At 55.5% G+C, this 19,280-nt stretch overlaps 4 protein-coding genes across 4 annotated transcripts; 2 read left to right on the forward strand and 2 right to left on the reverse strand.

Moving 5' to 3' along the window:
- Positions 1–596: 596 nt before the first annotated feature.
- ISF_04695 (Apple-like protein) lies at positions 597–1,760 on the forward strand (the record flags this gene model as incomplete). The annotated part of the gene is made up of 1 exon (XM_018848300.1): positions 597–1,760. One exon carries the CDS (start codon positions 597–599, stop codon positions 1,758–1,760), a length of 1,164 nt encoding a protein of 387 aa, XP_018704635.1.
- A 554-nt stretch (positions 1,761–2,314) lies between these two features.
- Positions 2,315–4,151, forward strand: ISF_04696 (beta-lactamase family protein; the record flags this gene model as incomplete). The annotated part of the gene is made up of 3 exons (XM_018848301.1): positions 2,315–2,807; positions 2,864–2,986; positions 3,040–4,151. The coding sequence occupies 3 exons, from the start codon at positions 2,315–2,317 to the stop codon at positions 4,149–4,151; spliced, it is 1,728 nt and encodes a 575-aa protein (XP_018704636.1).
- A 1,794-nt stretch (positions 4,152–5,945) lies between these two features.
- On the reverse strand, positions 5,946–8,153 carry ISF_04697 (La domain family; the record flags this gene model as incomplete). Its single annotated transcript, XM_018848302.1, has 1 exon — positions 5,946–8,153. One exon carries the CDS (start codon positions 8,151–8,153, stop codon positions 5,946–5,948), a length of 2,208 nt encoding a protein of 735 aa, XP_018704637.1.
- Positions 8,154–14,237: 6,084 nt separating this feature from the next.
- ISF_04698 (syntaxin) lies at positions 14,238–15,386 on the reverse strand (the record flags this gene model as incomplete). Its single annotated transcript, XM_018848303.1, has 4 exons — positions 14,238–14,390; positions 14,438–14,588; positions 14,845–14,965; positions 15,164–15,386. 4 exons carry the CDS (start codon positions 15,384–15,386, stop codon positions 14,238–14,240), a joined length of 648 nt encoding a protein of 215 aa, XP_018704638.1.
- Between the last annotated feature and the right edge of the window lie 3,894 nt (positions 15,387–19,280).

Raw genomic sequence — 19,280 nt, forward strand, 5'->3', positions numbered from 1 at the left:
GGGCCAGTATCATCATCGAAAATTTTGCAGCAATAAGAAAAAGAACCTTGCTGTTCGGGAGGGGGCCAGACAAGACACACCAGAGCTGAGGCTCTACAAGCGCAGAGTCAAAAATTTCGCCCCAGTCCGTTTCCGCACTGAGCCCAGCTTCTCCATCTCCAGGTCAACTATTATTGGCACGACTCGGTCCACGCGAGTGGGCTTATTGTTCCCACCCAGTGGCTTTTACGGTTCACTAGCTTGACTTCTGTACTTGTTCGCACTGTCAGAGTCTGCGCTGCGCTGCGCTGCTCGCTCGTTCCATCGTTTACGGACCAAGCCCCCCCCCCCCCAAAACCATGACGCGAGCGGTGCGGAGGAGACTGCTCTCCCAGACAAGATCAACTCCCTGCTCGAGCGACCGACGTCTGGTGGATTGGTGGATCGCTAATACCAACTCAGTCGCCCAACTAGCGAGATCCTGGAGACGACGCCATGGCCCGTCCTTTTTCTACTCGTCTCCTCCCGCCTCGTCGATTCCGTTCCCACTCCTCCCCAGCCTGCTTCTTCTTCTCCCCATACAGCTCTCCTTGTATCCCTCAACAAGGCGGTTGAAGATGCAGACCAAGGGGATCCTGTTGGCGGCGACCGCGGCGGCCCAGTACGTCGCTCTCGCCGCCGCCTACGGCAACAATGCCTGGCTTCCCAGACAGGACGGCGAGATTGTCTCCCAGAACTGGAGCAACTTCACCAACACCACCACGACTTCCTCTACCACCACGACATCGTCCACCACCACCACAACCTCGTCCACCACCACCACAACCACAACCACCACTACCTCCTCTTCCTCGTCCACCGAGTCGAGCACGACATCGCTCCTCACAACATTGACAACCTCGCTGTCCACCACCACGACCGATGACGAATCCTCCACGACCGATGACCCGTCAAGCAGCAGCTCCCAGTCCACCCGCTTCACCGCGCCGTTGAATTCCACCACCACGCGCCCCGAGGCCACTGCCAACTCGGCCAACCCTCTCTCCCCGGGTCGCTTCAACTCGAGCACCACCGGCGTGGGACACAACAGCACCACCGACTACCGACTCCCGCTGCCCACCAGCGGCTTCCCCACGAGCTCGGCCAATGCCACCGCTGCTCACAACCGGACGACGACGCCGGCCTTGCTGCCCACGAACCGCCCGCTCTTCAACTCCACCGCCGGTCTCAACACCACCGCCAGCCTCAACACGACGTCGGCCACCAACACCACCACCTCGACCAGCACGCGCTGCGGCGTCGCCGGCAGCTTCGTGACGCCCCCTAGCCACGCCACCAAGGCCGACAGCATCGACGAGTGCGCCGCCGCGTGCCGCGCCCGCGGCAACCTCTGCAAGTCCTTCGAGGCCGGCACCGTCGACGGCGACGGCAACAACTGCTGGCTCTTCCCCCAGAGCCTCTCCGAGATGGAGATTGGCGGCGCCCAGGACGGCTTCAGCTGGAACTTTTACGACCGCGACTGCGACGTCGCCTCCCGCTGCGGCCTCCAGGGCAGCTTCATCACCAAGCCCATCCAGAGCCTGCGCCTGTCCACACTCGGCGACTGCCAGCAGGCCTGCAAGGCCGACGCCAACTGCAAGACTTTCGAGGCCGGCTCGCTCGACGGCAACGAGCACAACTGCTGGCTCTTCGACACCCCCATCACCTCCCTCAACATCGGTGGCGCCTACACCGGCTGGAAGTGGTCCTTTTTCGACCGCGACTGCGAGCTGGCCCCGTAAGGTGGCGTTGTTCAGCGTCGTGGTGTAGAAGGTGATTGGTGTAGATGCCATTTTTCTTTTATATTGGCTGTGAATAACGAGTTATTGATTACGAGACAAGGTTTCGGTTAGACGGGTATCTGTATATGAATTCATTTATACTATTTCCTCTATGTACCTACAGACCCACGGCCTCTAGACATGCACGTACATCCATCAAGTGCATTTTCCCAGTAGACATAATGCTACCAGACAGATGGCAAGCTACTCATCAACGTCAACTAACCTTCCCCTAACGCCATCTGAATCGTCAACATCATCTAAATCATCCATCTTACGCATCGCATACGGCGTATTTTCCATTTTAGCGTTTCCTCCATCCTCACTGGGCGGCGTATTTCGTATCGCTTTTTGCTGGGTCCGCGACGGAGCGTATTTCGTATCGTGCTAAACCCAGCGTGTAAGTCGAGTCGATCACGCCAAAAGAATGGCTATATAAATGTAAATAAATGTGTCGTAAAAAGCCGCGAGTTTATGAAATCAATCTCCATCTCAATGTAAGCCTCATATTCGCAATGAAGCTCACCGCTCTGCTCTTCTCCGGTGGCCTCGCCGCCGCCGCGCTCGAGTGCCGCCCCGAGGGCCCCGTACTGCCCAAGCCCGTACGTCTCGGCGACGCCGCCGCCTTTCGCCATGCCGCCGTCGACCTCTCGCGCGTCCTCGACGGCATGGTCTCCGGCGCCATCTCCCTGCCGGGCACGGCAGCGGCCAACCTATCCTTTTCCGTGGCCGTCGTCTCCGCGGACCAACCCGACAGCGACCCCCCGCTCTGGCAGCACCACCACCGCGCCGAGACCAACGTCGCCGGCACGGAGCACGTCGACGCTGACTCGCAGTACCTCATCGGCAGCATCTCCAAGGTTATCACCGACTTCATCTTGCTGAGGGCCGGCCTCGACCTTGACGTGCCGGTCACGACGTACCTCCCACTGCTGAGCGGGAGCGCGCACTGGGACGCCGTCACGCTCCGGATGCTGGCCTCGCAGACGGCCGGCGTGCCGACCAACTGTACGTCGCAAACAGCCCCTTACAAGTCCCAAGGAACCCTTACTGACTGCAGATAGACGGCTTCTCCGACTTTTACTTCCTCAAAGACGTCTACATCGCCCTCGGGTTCCCACCCATCGATGAGTCTGAATATCCTCCGTGTGGTGTCATCGGCCTCAACGACGGCTGCACAGCCCAGCGTGCGTCCTGCTTCTCCCCATCGCACAAGGTCCCCAGCTGACAAGACAGACAGAACTGCAACTCGGCCTGCGCGATTCGTACCCCGTTGTGCCACCCGGTGCTCGCCCGGCCTACTCCAACGCCGCGTTTGCCGTGATCGCCCTGGCCGTCGAGGCGCACACCGGCCTCAACTACACCGAGCTGGTGCGCGACTTCGTCTCCAAGCCCCTCGGTCTCAAATCCACGCATCCCTCACCTGGAGACTCCAGCAAGGCCGTCATCCCACCTGGCGATAGTGGCTGGGGCGCCGACTACGGCGTCAACGCGCCTCAAGGCGGTCTCATCTCCTCCGCCAGCGACCTGTCCAAGTTCGCCCACGCTCTACTGACTCACACCGCGGTCCTGTCTCCAGCGCAGACGCGTCAGTGGCTCAAGCCCGCTTCCTTCGCTGGCAACATGGCTTCGGCCGTCGGCATGCCCTGGGAGATTCGCCGATACCCGCGCCTGACGCCCAACCACCCGCATCCGGTCGCCGTCTATGCCAAGGGTGGCACCGCCCCGCTGTACCGCAGTCAGCTGGCCCTCGTCGACGACTATGGCCTTGGGATTGTTGTGCTCACCGCCGGCAACATGGACGCACTCCCGTACATCTACGACGCAGTCGTGTCGGTGCTGGTCAGCGCGGCGGACACCGTGACGCGAGAGTACGCCGAGGCCGAGTATGCGATGGAGTTTGCCAGCATCGGTAGCCTGCCCTCTAACGATACCGTCCGAGCGCGATTCACGCTTGACCAGGACTCGCTCGTGCTTTCTTTGCTGTCAAGGGGGGCGGCTGACATCTTAGCGGGCTGGACGCGAGTCTTCAACGAGTCTCTGGGTATGTTTGGGCCCAAGATCTCGAGAACGGTGCGACTGTTCCCGACAGAGCTGAGCGAAGACACCATTGTGGACGGCGAGCTCGTCGTCAAGGAGGTTTGGCGCCTGTGGCCGGACCTTGCCGCACCGCCCGCCGTGGACATACCAGGAGCCTGGCTAGACGAGGACGACTGTTTGGGTTGGATGCTGGGTGACTGGATCCATTACGGCGGCGAGCCGCTAGACCGCGTCTTGTTTTACCGCCAAGGAACCAAGGTTACGGCTTTTGAGGTGCCGTTCCTCCGCTCGGGTATCATGAAGGTAGCCTGAGTAGGCAGACGCGCGGTGCTAGCTATGATTATACAAACCCTGTTGTAGATACTACCACGAGACTTGATGCAGGGCACGACTAGCCCAGGTTGCTTTAGCACATATAATCAGCACTTGTCTCCGAGAAAGCTGTGCTTCTCTACCGCGTACTAGCGCCGCAGATCGGTGTCGTGTGCTTTGTTTCCTCTCACGGCGAGACACGGTCCACTGATCGACCGGGTAAGGCGCCGCGACAAGTCATCCGAGTCGCCTCGGCTTCTTTTCCATCAATGACAAGGTTGCTTTCCGGCGCTTTATGCCAAGACGTGCGACCCCAGACCATGTAGACACGACTTGCGGCAAATGGTGTGGTGGACGTAGACAGACGTAGACGCGGACAAGATGTGGACGGGCTGCTTGTACCTTCAGCTTGTAGTCGGTGAGATGTTCACGTCGGTGCGCCTCCCAAGATGATTGATATCGTCAGCAACATCGGTTATAACCGCAATGACTAGCGTCAGACATCAACACGAAGATATCCGAACAACACGAGGATATCCGAATATCCAGCCTGTCTGATAGCCCAATGCAACATGTCCAGTGTGACCGCCAGAAACAACAAGCAGCACCTCTAGCTAACAATCATAGCTCCCATTCTCAATAATCAGACGTTTATTTGGATTAGTTCCTATATCGTACAATACAACCACCCTCCCCCCGTCTGCCGAATGAACAAGCCCACTTAGAGAAAAAAAAAAGGCGTTAACTAGCTTGATAAACGCAAAAAGCTAGGGGAAAACAATCATCCAAATCAAAAAAGGAAGAACCATTCAGGCAACTTTTGGTAATGTTGTGCCTGGCTATTGTGCCTGGCTGTTGTGTCAGCGCAACGGCTTCTCAACTCGATTCTTCTTCTGCCAATAGGAAAAATTCCAAAAGAAATGACCGAAATGCATCCGAACGGTGAAATGGCATCAAGACAGAAAAGAGGTTGTTGGTTTAAAATGCGATAAGTGGTGTCAAAAGATAAAGCGTCGCAAGAAAAACGCAGTTCATCTTGTAAGAAAAGTGACGCAAATCGCGCCAGCACCCAGAAAAAAGTCATATAGAGCGCAATGCTCTCCGTAACATGTACGTCCTGCGTCTCAACGGCAAACCTTCTCTCTTCTTTTTTTTTTGTGTCTTTTTTTTTTTTCAAAATTGTTGAGGTCCACTGTATAATATCGACAGGGCAAGTCTGTCCGTGGTCAAATCTTCATGATATCACGCTTCTGCTGTTCCGATCGATGCTGATGTCTGAAAGTGTCGAAGCTCTTTTTTGTGTGCGAAAAGAAAACAATTATATACCGTAAAAGAATTGAATCGAGTTTCGTCGTCCGTCGCTCGATACAAAGGTGAAAATGAAAAGGAAGAGATGAATCCCGAGAAAAACCAGCAAAGGTGTCGGGATCCCAATGATGCTGGCCTCGTCAACACGCGGCAGCTCAAGGAATTGACGCAATGGCTTGATTTGTAAAGCAAGCCTGGTGCAAACGCCGTGACCCTTTTTCCTTTTTCAACTTTTGGTGCCCAAATGCCTGGGTCAGAGCAAGTCCCTAACCGGAGTGCAACACTCTGGATAATCCATAAACTGTCTATCAGATCCGAAATTCACAAGCCTCGTTCGCTTTAACCATCATGCTGACAAAATACAAATGAAATTTTGTTCAAGAGCGCCTGCTGATCCGTCGCAGCTTGCTCTGCATGCTCGCTTTGCCATGCCGTCTGCGCATTATATCGCAGGGCGCCGTTTGACGTAAAAAGCCGTAGAGACTCTTACGCCTCGGCCTGTGTGTGGATGCCGTTCTGCATCTCGTAGGTGCCGTTGACGGCGCCGTTGGCCTTCAGCGCGGGAGCATGGCATGCTGGGGCAAAGTCCGGGACGGCAGCAGACAGCTGCGATCCCTTCTGGCCGTGCCCGTTGACACCGTTAACTCCATTCATCGCGTGGTGGTCAAACTGTTGGAACTGGTCGTGAGGAACAAACGCAGGCGGGGAGGGCATGCCGTAGTGCATCTGCATGCCGTTGAACTGAGGGGGCGCGGGGTAGGGGCCACGGCTCTTGAAGGAGAGCTTGACGGGGCCGTGGTTTCTGGCCAAATCGTCACGGTCCTCAAGGGGAAGGACAAAGCTCTCCCAACCTTCACTCCTGCGCACACGCTCAACATCATCCTCACCAACAACAAGGTCAATCTCTGTGGACATTTCGCAGACCGTGCGGAGCATGCCAAGGTCAGCCGACAACTCACGAACACGCTTGAAGGCGGCAATAAAATGCAGGGGAACGAAGCCCTGAGAATCCATCCTTTGGCGGAGGTACAAGTCCTTGCACAAGTTTTCAATGGAGAAGTAGTACTCAATCTGGGTCTTGAGAACAGGAATCGCGGTATCCCAGTATGGCTGCTGAGGCTGGAAGGGTATGGCGCTCATAGGGCCCACCGGAAATTCATACGAGGCAAACTGGGTCTGCACAGCAGGGAGTCGGCCGTTGGGCAGAGACATGCGGTGGTGAAAGTTGGCGGCGTTGCCGCGGCCTCCACGTCCTCTTTGCGAGGGGGGCATGAACATCTGGCCATGGCCGCCGCGAGGAGGTGGGCTGTAGGGACCCTGAGGGCGGCCGCTAGCGGGGCCGTTGCCGTTAAACGTGGCGTGCTGGGCCTGGGAGTGCGAGTTTGTGTGATGGCCGCCACGTCCTCTATAACCACCGCGGCCCCTATCGGCACGGCCTTCGGCACGGCCTTCGGGACGCTCGCGGGGTGCTTGCGGCTGCTCCTGCTGAGAAGCGTTAGTGGGGGAGATTGCATTGAAATGCCGGGCCCGACGTACAACAGAAGGGGCAGCAGGGGTGGCATCCTTGGCCTTTTCGCTCGTAGCACCGCCAGAAACTTTACGCTGCTCGCGGAGCGTGGCAACGTCGACGGAAGCTCTCTTGCTTGGGGGCTGGGAGCCGGTGCGAGCAACGCCGTTCGCGGTGCTCTGTCTTCTGTCGTTGGTCTTTGTGGCAGGGGCCGCAGAGGCTGCCTTGTCAGCAGTCTGGCTGGGGGCACTGGGGCGACCACCATTCACATTGCGGGCACCACCACGCGGCTTGGTGTTACGCATTTGTGGTAATTGCGTCTCGAAGTTGACGGTGGGAACATAGTCATAGGTAACCCACTTCTCCTTGGAGCGAGGTTTGCCAGTCTCTTCCTGAGTCTCCTTGGGCTCAGGCTTGGCATCATTCTTCTTCTTGCTGTCCTTGTCTTCCTGGACAGCAGTCTCCGGTGTAGGCCACAGCATGGCATCGTCGACAGGGGGCGGGAGCTCGCCTCTGCCATCTCTGGCCTCTCTGTCGGCGACTCTGGCGCCACGACTGGCACGCTCTGGGCGTGGAGCATCGGCTTTGCGGGTGGTTTTGTGTCCGTTGACGGCACCGGCAAAGTCGGTGACCTTGGGTGGTGGCTTAACGTCTTCCGAGGCAGCAGTGCTGCTAGCATCATCTGGCTTGACAACCTTGGCGGCAGCCGCCTCTCTGCGCTGCTGCCAAATGTTGACGGAGGGGACGGGGGCCTCGGTGAGCTCAACTTTGGGCTGCTCCTCCTCGGCGGGCTTATCAGCACCCTTCTTCTTGGCCTTTCGGCGCTTTCCGTCTGTATCGTCGGATCGAGTAGAAGACTGGCCGTCCCTGTCGTTTCTACGCCAAGGGCGCTCTAATCTGCTCAATTCGTCGTCCTTGCGAGCGTCTGTACGTCTAGAAAGGACGGACTCGGAGCGAACATCGCTCTCGGAACCGATTGTGCTGGCAGCCTCATGCTTTTCAGCCGAAGCGGCGATGTTGTCTTGATTGCCGGAGTCGGCAACAGAGGCATCGTCCAGCGGAGTGGTGGCGGAAGCAGGAACAGTGGCGAGGGGATCCGTAACGTGAGAGGTGGACTGAGGAGATTCGGGAGTGGGATTTTGGCCTTTTGCGGCCTGTGCGTAGGAGAATGCTGAAGCAGTAGCCATGGTGGCAGAAGTATGCAGCGGAAGACCCTGCGGAGCTAGACTCGTCGCGGCACTCAGGAGGGAAAAATCGGACAAGCTTGAAAGAGCCTACGGGGTGGGCGTAGGGGGTATATCAAGCGGAAAGTTTGTCACGGGTCGTCGCCGACCAAGATGAAGATTCAGTGATCTCCCGAGTGTGCAGAACCCAGGGGGTATCCGGCTCTCGATCGTCGACCAGGACACGTAGGGCTATAAGGCCGAGGGATCCGGCTTTGTCGTGGGGGCGCCAAAAGGGCGAGAGGATGCGTGTTCAAAGGAGCAAAGGTCGATTGAAGCGGGCGAGGGCGAGAAATTTGAGAGATGCGAGGCGAAGTGGCCAGGAGAAGATTGCGGTGGCGCGGCAAACGAATAAAGAATAACAAGGGGCGATGGCGTTGGTCGTAGGTTGGGCAAAGACGGGTGCAACCAAACTGAACAACAAACAGATGGGAGTGCGATCGAGGGTTGTCGTATGTGGTCTCTGGAGAGCGTAAGGTGGTAAGCGGTGGATGAAAAAAGAAAAGAGAAAAAGAGAAAAAGAAAAGGTTCAAGTAAAAGCAGAGCTGGTGAGGGTAGTGACTGGGGAGGAGTAACGCGGCTCGGGCTACGTTCGATTTATTTCTCGCTTTTCTGGGTGCGGGTAGCAGGGGCAGAAAAGTGGTGGTGAGAAAAAAAGCCAAAGTGCGGTTCCTCGTCAGGTCAGGTCGGGGGGTCGGTCGTGGTGGCTCGCAGGAAAATGGGGGACTTTGGGTGTCGAAACGCAGACCGAGGAGCAGGAGGCCGGTAGGAATACTCTCACACACAAACACACGCAAAGCTGAAAAGGCTTGCGGTCAGATGAGTGCGAATTGGCGTGGCGATAGGGCAGAATTGGATGAAGGAGGGGGATTGCGAAGAGAGCAAACAGGCGACGAGGAGACGGGGCCGGCGGGAGGGTTAAGTTGACAAGGGTTTGCAGGGAGAGTGAAAGTACCTGGGAGCAGAGAATGAACGCTGAGAGGCTTTGACCAAGGCAGGCAGGCGAGCAGAGAAGCAGGCGAGCGGCGAGCCGGTTAATATTTTTGCAGTGTGCGAAGTAATAAATTTTTCCGCGCTGGCGATGTAGGAGAATACTACCAAGGTCACCTAGCGGGCTATCCGTAGTGTTTGTACCTATGGCGTTGGGCCTGGGTCTAGGCAAGAAATAAATTTAGGTGGTTTCCCTTGTTTGGTGGTATTTATTTTGCGCTCTTTGGCCTGGTTGCCTGGCAGTTAGAAAGGCAAAGTAAGACTGGGCCTCTGGGGACAGATTGGCCAATGCCATGTACCTCTTTCTCCAGGACAAGTATCCGTACCTGGACCAGGTAGGCAGCCTCAATTACATACATAGGTATGCACCTGTTTGGTGGGTGGTCAGTCTACATTAGTTGACAGCGAGAACAGATGCTGCGATTATCAGGGTCTTCTCGGCTAGATGTCACCTATCCTCTGATGTCTGTCCTCTTGTCAATCTACCACCTTCTCTCTGGCCTACTTTTCTAGGCTCCTTCTCCCCTCGCAGTCACCTACACAGAGGTACCTAGGTAGTTACTGCAATGCAAACATGACCTAAACACACCAAGTTACAGAAGCCTGCAGTCGGCGTCCTGCGGCATCGAAAGGGCGGGGACCTGGCGAGCACCTAAGAATTTAGGTGTGGAAGGTACCTGCGAAACCACCTTCAAGTACACATGTCCAAGGTACCTGACGGGAGGCATATGCTGAGGCACCAACACCACAGTTACATACAGGGACAGCATTGCCAAGGCCCTTAATCTTGACCTTTTATTAAAGCGCTTGAAATAAATATCAACAAGAATAAAGCCTGTGCGAGGCAATAATGAACAAGAAACGCAGCAGCCTCGGTGGACCGCCCCTCTGTTCCTCTGGCAATACGGATTACAGAGGTAGGTAGCCAACAAAGTACTGGTACCAAGAGAGGTGTCTACCTGTACTTGCTCACCAGGGCCAGGCCTTGTCCATCCCTCCTCCTCCTGTCTTGCCCGGTCTTGCCCTGTCTTGCCCCAGGTACGTACCACAATCCTGCAGCGCCGGACTGCTGCAGCTTCCGCCAGCCCCGAGCTGCTGCTGCTCACTGCTCATTGCTGGCAGGTTGGCTCAGGAATCTGCAGTTATCCCGGATTGGATTTATCATGGCTGGCTGACAACCTAACACAACTAGGAAAATAATCTGGTCTCAAACATTGTGCAAACCCCCCTCCTCACAGCTTGTCCAGATACTCGTCTCGCTTGCTGCTTCCTCGGCAGGTCGTACCTACCTTAGTACCAGCCTGCCTCTCAACCTCAGGCAGCGCATCCCGCGCTCCCCCCCCAAAATCGAGGTGGTGGGCTCGGTATGACGCATAACTCCAGAATCAAACAAATTCCTCAGCCTACATCGTCGTCAGCAGCAGCCCTGCAAGCAACATCGTCCGGCTTTCCTCCAGAACACGGGCTGCACTTTTCTTAAATCCATCATTGGTGCCTCGGTCGGGCCAAGCCAAGCCAAAAAAAAAAAATCTTATTCAATAATAAATCAGAAAAAGCCCATTTGTGCTTTTCGTGTCCACCCGTCCGGCTCCACACGTTCTGGATATCCCGTCAACGTCGGTTGTGGGGAGAACACAGTCAAAAAAGAAGAAAAAGGACAAAAATGAAAAATGAAGAAAAGCTGCAGAAACGGTTGGAAATTTCAAGGACAGCCACTTTTTCGCAGCATGCGCGAATAACTTGCACACCTAACCCCCGGCAACACTACGAGCGGAGGAGCCCATCCCACAGTGAATCTCACCAGGCCAGCACCGTCACACCCAAACCAAGTCTTGGCCGCTTTACTTCGTTACCTTATTATTTACGGCGAAAGGGGTCCTAATTAGTTAAGGTATGCAAGCCACCCTTCCCTTCCCGTAGTTACTAACTAGTTAACTAATACCAAGCTGAGCACCCAGCGGCGAAACAAAACAAGTGGGAAGGAGAAAAGGCCATCACCCGTCAGAGATCACCCACCAGCCAAAAGCGGCAGCTGCTTTCTGCTCCCGAGGTTGGTTCGCGACTTACAATTATTAATATATAATATCGATGACTTTCCGCTTCCGACCTCCCTGAAAAGTCCGTGGCACGTCTAGCCCTCGTTCTGTCTGCTCCCCCGCTGGCCCGGGAACGACATGCACTAGAGCGGAGGGCAAGCCTGTATGCGTGAGTGGCAGAGAGAAAGTATCTGTGATGCACCAGTATTACCAACTACACGATCGCACCAGGTTGCCAGCGATATCCACTCCGAAAAGATGAGGCATCTTCCTGCCATGCCTCCACCAAGCCGCGCCAAACCGAACCGCACCAAACCACCGCATCACACCACACCATACATACACACTCATCCATCCACCATCCATCCCAAACGAATATGCACCTATAGCGCCGGGTGGGAGGAATCAATCAAGAAGGCTATTGGGGGCTGATTTGCTCTAGCGTCCGTCCTCCCATATTGGCCTCCGGGGCTGCGCTCAAGGGCAGGGTGGCTTGAATGACTGACTACATGGAGCCCAGGCCAGGCTTGCTCAGTGCAACGCCGCCGAGGCTTATGTCTCAACGAGCCCTGGCATCGTCACCTTTGGCAGAGCCGCGGCGACGCCGCCCGAAACGGCAGCTCTCCTTCTCCTTCTCCTTCTCGTCCTTTCAAGCAGAATTGAGTATTCATTAACACCAAGAGCAAGCAGACGATTGAAAAAGAAAAAAAAAAAAAAAACAGTCGTACCGGTAGTCAAACCCGCTCTGCGCCCTGGCAAACCACTACCCGCGGCTACGATGCGGAGAGCCGACCCCATGGCCAACCTCTAGGGAGCAAGGGGTGCTGCCGCCCGAGGAAATAAATAGGCTGAAACTGCACTTCCAACGGCCTTACACGGGTAGATTGAGAATCGCATGTAATCGCATGTACAACTCCCAGGCGGGAAGCTAAATCGGACCATTCACTCTCATCGGATTGACAACTCCCTTTCACATGGTGGCGAGTCTCGCTCACGGCGCGAGACCGGGGTTGTGCGTGCCCGCCTCACCAACGCCAGCACGGGTCGGGACAAGACGGACTTATCTTCATGCACATGCACATGCGCTGCGAGCTTTGTCATTTTTCCGTCTATCCTGCCTGGCTGTCAACCTTCCTGGCTCCGCATCATTTGGGCGTCCTGGGGGCCTTGCCCGGGCTTCCGGTTGTAGACACCCAGGTAAAACCTCTTGGCGCAGGAATGCCGCTCACGTCTAATGCGGCTGTCCGCGCTGCAACGGCCTGCTTCCCGCCCAGCATCATCGACTTGTCCCGTATTGGGAGCTGTCGGGAAGTGCCAGAGCCGCATGTCTGTTGGGCGGAGGAGCCCAAGTACGCGGCGTTGGGTGCTCGTTGGCATCGCATCGACCCATAGGCCAACCCGCAAATTGTTCCTTGTATTACCTCTCGTACCTCATTATTATGCTGGCCAAGCTCAGGCTCGGATGACGCGGCAAGGGCGTGGAGGGAGCGGCTCGGCTCGTCGACGTGCGGTGAGGTGCGATGGTGCTGCTGGAGGCCCTGGCAAACGCCAATGCACGAGACGAGACACGCAGCCCTATCGCTTCGATTTAGACGTTGCCCGTTGGACGTAGAGGTGCCGCGAGATTGGTACTTCGATTCCATATTGCGATGCAACATGTACAAGTTGCAACCCCATCATCATCCACCACCTAGGGCAATTCTAACGCCGCCTCTTGAGTTTCAGCCCGGACAAGTGCTTGGGCAGTCTTTGCACTGATCTGATTTTTACCAATCGCAGCTGTATTCCCTTGGATGCAGATGGTCAGAAAAGTCTAGAGCTCAGTATACAATACATTGGCTCACCTAAACGGCAGGGCGTTTGCATCGCGGAGATTGGGCCGCACATTATGACGACCAAAACGGCACAACGGCCCCCCCACCCCCGACAAGGCGGCGGTGCATGGATACAGCTTGATTATCCGAATAAGATGACTGAATCCGCATCGTATCTGGCTGCCTAGCCGTAGTCTACTTATGCTTACATCTCTGGTCAACCGCAAAACAAGGCTCTCTCAATGACGTACGTGGCAGACATGCCCATTCCTCGTATCTTTGTGCGCCCCCCCCCCCCTTCCCAATCGTATTGTGCCTTGCCCAGCCCTTTGTCACGTACGTTCCTTGTAAGCATCTCATAAAAATCGACTGGCGCGGATGTTTCTATTTATGGCTACCCATTCAGGGGAACAAAAAAACGCCTCCCGTCTGGCGGCTAATACGCCAGAAAAACTCTAAACAACGTCAAGCCGGCGGCCCGCCGGATCGCCAAAGTCACCTTACAATTTCTCACGACCCCGGGGCGGCGGCAACCCTCATCCTCTTTTTTTCTCCTCCCCCTCCTCCTCCCCGGCAGCTCATTAGGGTATTGCGGGAACCGGTTTCAGATACATCAAGTTCCTTTCGAGTTTCAGGCATTGTCGTCGTTTTGTGCTACACTATTGGTCAGAGCTAGCGTTTACAAAGTTGCCATGGGACTTTGCAAAAGAAGGCCAGCCTTGCACATAGCTACATGTCTGGTGTTTTTTTGTGTTTCCCTTTTTTTTTCCCTTTTCCCTGGACCAAGATTTTTGCCACGCGTGATTCCTAATCCCTCTTCCACCCGTCTTTCTCTATTTCGTCATCGCTGTCGTGGTGGCGGTTACAGCGTGGTCACATCGGCCACAACTCTGTTGCACCCTCCACCATTTACGGTCCAAGAAAGTACCGTGGAAGGAAACACGATTTCAATAGCACATCTCACATGTCCGCAAGCTGTCAGTTTCTTCCAGTTTCAATTAGTATCTGCGTCGAAACGCCGTTATATTATTACTTCTTTGGAGTCGTACAGTGTCATTATAGCATAAGCTTTTGGTGCAGATTTCAAGTACAACGCCATAATAAACCAAAATTCGTACCCTACCAGTGCTTAGAAATGGCATGACTGGTTAGTATAGGGTAGAGACTATGTTACATTTTGCACAAGCAGGTGCTCGAGTCGCAGTGAATCAGCCACTCATCCAAGATGTCGCTTGCCTAGCACCGAACGTCGTTGCCATGCGCAGGCCGGCTGAGCCCATGGGAAAGTAGCTGACAAGATACCAAGCAAGGGCGGCAAGCTGGACGAGGGCCGAAAACAGCGTAAGAATCGTGTTTTGTAGCTGCATAAGTTAGCATAGGGCATTGACACAAGGGGTCATGTGCTCACTTTTATGGCAAAGATCAACGTCATTATAATGGATCCAAAGTAGGCCGCAGTGAAAGGCAGTCTAGGCGCCGATAAGAGGTGATAGACATAATTCATGGGACCCATGACGGCCGCAAAGGACGCCAAAAACAGGCCGGATCCCACAGTCCATCTGTAGAGTGGTTAGCAAACAAAATGCGGTGGGGTTTGACGGGCAGGCAAGAAGGCTATGACGTGCATGGCCCATGCGCGAGACCGGTGAGTTGCACGACGAAAAGATATGAGAGTACCGTCTGCAACACAGGCCGGCAAACAAGGCGAGTGGTTGATGCAGCCGAGTAGCTTTGCAGATGGGCGCAAGGTTACAGACATCGAGGTGGAATGGGAGGTAGGCAAGGGCCAAGTGCCGAAGTGCGAAATGGACTTACAAGAGAACAAACTTGCGTGGGCGAGTGGCAACGATGGGGAAGAGCGTGAAGCATATGACGAAGCATGCTAGGGCGGCAAGGTTACAAGCAGCAAAGACCAAGAGTCTGTCCCAGCGACTGACTATTACCCAAAGAGTTAGTCACGGCAAGCCACGAGGCGTCCCATCTGCATCACATGCAGAAATCGTGGGAGGTGGAGGGGGGCGGGCAGACAAGAAGGCAGAACAAGCTACAGTCCCGCCTGCAAGGGCATGGGTGGATGGCGGATGCGCAGGCACCAGGCAATCTGAACAACACGACATGATGGGAGTTGACTCACGGACAAACCAGCCCTCTTCTTCTTCGCGACGACTTGGCGCAGGCAGAGGCGCGCCCGGTGACGCTTCATGGGTAGGCAGCTGCAGGTATCCGCGATCCCGAAAGGGGTTCAGGTTTTGGATACCAGAGAAGAAGCCAGAATGTGCGGTCGTGTTGACGGGCTCTTCGGTGGCGCGCGACCAGCCCAAAGAGTTTATCGAGTCTCGGAACGATGAGGAAGCCATGGTAGCGGTCAAGGTGGACACCTGGTGACGGTAGGAGCGGTACGGCTACTGGCGAGACGATCGACGTAACCGGTGACTTGCTTTGGAACAATGTGCGTGCACCTTTGGTTTCTGTCGCAAGGGAGCAAGTCGAACAAGACCGAGCGAGGAGCGAGATGGGGGGGGGGGGGGTCGTGGGGGGGACGTGTGTCGCAACTAGCTATTCCATTTGGTCAGTCAAGAAGGGCAAGGCAAGTTATAGAGTTGCAGAGAGAGGTCCGGATGTAGTCAAGGGCAACAAAGGTGATGATGGGAAGGGCGGTGGGCAATAGGTGTTGCGTAGCTGGCCGCGCAACGAGCGAACGGGCATGGGCAGCAAAGGGCGGCACAGCCAAGCATGACAAAGACGACCGCGCGTACGGTTAGTGACCGAACCAGGATGTGCGATTTGAGGAAGCCGAAGCTACGATGGGGGACGCACGACGGGAGTGGTGGAGCAGTGTCTCGCCAGGCGGGAGGAAAGGCCCGGTCGGTGGTGGAGAAGGGGGTGTGAGGGAGCGCATGGGAAAGGGAGAGATGGAACGTACACTGGAGCTCTGATGGCAGCGGCAGAAGGCGAGAGAGAGGATATGGATGAAGAGAGATACGAAGTTGAGCAGATGAATGTGGTGGTGTGCAGTGCAGGAGGCGAGTGGTGAGCCAAGGATGTGGAGAGGAGGTGGCACATGATTGGCAGATGCGGGTCGGATGCAACGGTAGAGGCCGGTAGAGGCTGTTTTATGTGGACGATGTCGAGGGAGCTGGGCCGCTAGAGATGGCTAAAGACTGTCAAAAATCAGAAAAACGGCTAAAAACAGCCAAGGGAGGGCGCTAGAGACGGATAGCTGGAGGCACTGCAAGTCACACCGCACAAGTACCGACGCGGAGGGCGAGGAAATCGTATTGATGGCCTTGGGGTGATAGGTATCATGACCAAGACGCCCCGACCTAGCGGCACAATAGCGGGCGGTGGCAGTGGTCAAGATGGCGATGCTAACGACAGGTGTGGCTAGTGCCCGGTACGTACCTGTCCTCTATTACGGGAACAGCCATCAACAACAAGTCGATACAGGCAGCAACATCAAGTACAAACTTATACCTGCATACCTACCAGTTAGACTACTCTTCTTCATTATGCCAAATAGATGGATTCACAAGCCAACGACTCAACCCGGCTGAAAGTAGCCCCACAAACTGCGGCCGCTTGTTCTACATGGTACTGTACACCCTACATGCCTCTCAACCGACTACACAGTGGCCATGTACCATGAACCATGTACTGCGATTCGCCCATGCACGATTGTGGAAATGCCAGTTTTGGCTCCGGCCCATGCCATGCAGCCCGTGGGAACGGGTTGGAAACCCATGGATCGACGGCGATGGGTTGTGAATGAAGCGGGCGTGCAGATCCGTGTAAGCTGATAAGAAGGAGGAGGTTGTAAACCAGGCAATATGCATACGATAATATCGTCAACTTGGCTGCCTACTCTCTGCGAGCTCCTATCCTCTCTTTCACAAGTACCCTCACACGCAGACACAACACACCCTCTCTCTGAATCCCATCTTTACTTTCCCACTCCTCTCCTTCCAAGCCATCACGATTCACCCCCCCGGTGCCTTACATGGCCGCGTGGTCCGCCGATGGGGAGCCCGTAGCAACATGTCCACAACCCATGACCGCCCCGGTCCCGTCGATGTCATGATGCATGGCGATTATAAAGGGCAAAAGACGAGTGCAACGATAGGCTCCGTGTCTTAGAGTCGAGTCACGTTCGGCCAGGCTGCCCACCATCTCAACCACTGATTGGCGCGGCCAATTCGGTGGAGGGCCACCACCACGCTGCGACGCCAGAGCAAGTCAGGAGACGCGTCCGTCCGGGCAGTCATGGCGATAGGCTTCTCGCCATGGGCAAAGTTGTATTTTCCCACGAAACAGCGGTGCATGCAGCCACGGACATAGTATTTTTAGATGGTAGCCACCAGATGGGCTTGGTAATGGGCGTGATGTCCATGGCCGGCCAGTCCTGGTGAAGGGAAAGAGTATAAAGAGTAATGCCCCGATCTGATTCGCGCGCAAACGTGAATGTGATTTCTGCCTCCAACAATCTCCAACTTGGCTTTGATTTCCGTTGCTGAACAAACCGAGTCGCGAGTTGGTTGCGCGAACCTAGTCTTGCCTCAACTCCATCATCGACTTACTACTTGACAAGACTCTCGATACACACACTGTGTACACTCACCTGCACTCACCGACGCGCGGACGGAAAAGCCAAACGAACCCGATCGTAATACAAAGCAAACGGCTTCCCAGCTTCCGCTCAGCTCGTTTTGGCAGCTAGTCGCATCGCGCGGCCGCCACCGACATTCCAGCCCCATACACCAAGAGTCCAAGACGACACACACGGCAAGACAAGAGTACGCGATACGATACGGTTAGCACATGCCTCCCCCAGGATCCTGATCCTGCCGGTCCCCTCCCCCTGCAAGGCCCGTCGTAGCGGCAGATGGCTCCCGCTCGCTGTAGAACAGCGTCGAACGGCTGCGGGCGGACTTGGTGCTGCGCGAAGCGAATCCATGGTTGCTAATCCTGCCGTCTCTTTGTCTAGCTGCAGCAAACGAAACGCCAACGTCGCATCGCAAGCCTGCTTCCCCCCCCCCCCCCCCCATTATTTTCCATGTCGCAAATAGCGCAAGCGAAGCACCGATACCAGCGTTATTGCAAGTACAGATAAAGAACGATCTTTCATTTTGCACTTGCGCGGCGGCCTTTTTTTTAGGTAAGCAGCACCAGGCAGCAATAAAGAAAGAAGAAAGGCGGATACACAAGGCAGAGCAGAGCAGCACTAGTTACCAGCAAAACTAGCCTGAGGCCTCCCCACTCTTGCGCCACAGGCGACGCCTCACGCTGCCACTGGCCCAGGCGGTCTGAAGTCTCGCGACAAGTACCTTATACCCAGTCGCATACCTTGGGAAGAGGAACTTGAAGCGACTTGGATCGACTTATCGCAACTCGCAACGCTCAGATATAGTGGTTGTCGCATCGACTGACTTGCGTCTAGCTCCATCACTGCTTCAACAAATAAGAAGCCATACTGCAACTTCCGCCACCGGCGCTACCCCAGTCAAGAAGCTACCTACCTACCTGGGAATCTCTCTTATTCCTGGTATTACTACCTTGCCTTCCTACCGCCCGCTGCACTCGTCCAGCCACAACGTTCATCTCTGGTTACCTTGGTACCTCCTGCTAGCGTGTCTTTGCTACCACCACACGCTCTGGACACTTCACCTCTCTGGTGCTCTTCAACTTGTTCAACTCCTGGACAGGGCAGTCGCCACCTCCACATTTGTGCCCTCAGCTTGCCCGTGCCCTTTCCCTTTGTGAATTACTCAACGCAGCTGCTACCAGGCTATTAATTCCAGTTTCAAGGTTTGCTCAACCTATCTCCCCGGCGGTTGCCTACTCACCTTGTTTCTATATTTACACGTCCCAGCTTTACCCTTTGCCTTTCTCCTCGACCTGCTCACCCCATTCCTACGGCAGACCCGGCTCTACTAGTAAGTTAGTAATTGTCTTCCCATACATGCCTACCTACCTACCTACCTACCTATATCAAGCCTCATCCCCTTCCCGCTGCATGTCGCACGTCGCATCTCTCGACTCCCGTCCTATCCACCCACAAACAGAAACCGGGCTTCGTCCTCGCCGACTGGTTCGTCTTTGCTAATCATCCCGGCCTATAGTTAGTACATATTCCCCGCGTCCGGACACGACGGTCAAACGCTTGTCCGCCTCAGTCTTGTCTTCCCGCCAGCTGTCACTCCTCATTATCACCAAACGTCATCAGCTGCCAGCTGCCAACTCCTTGCCAGCTGCAA

The sequence above is a fragment of the Cordyceps fumosorosea genome (genome assembly GCF_001636725.1).
Source record: "Cordyceps fumosorosea ARSEF 2679 chromosome Unknown scaffold_10, whole genome shotgun sequence".
Lineage (NCBI taxonomy): Eukaryota > Fungi > Ascomycota > Sordariomycetes > Hypocreales > Cordycipitaceae > Cordyceps > Cordyceps fumosorosea.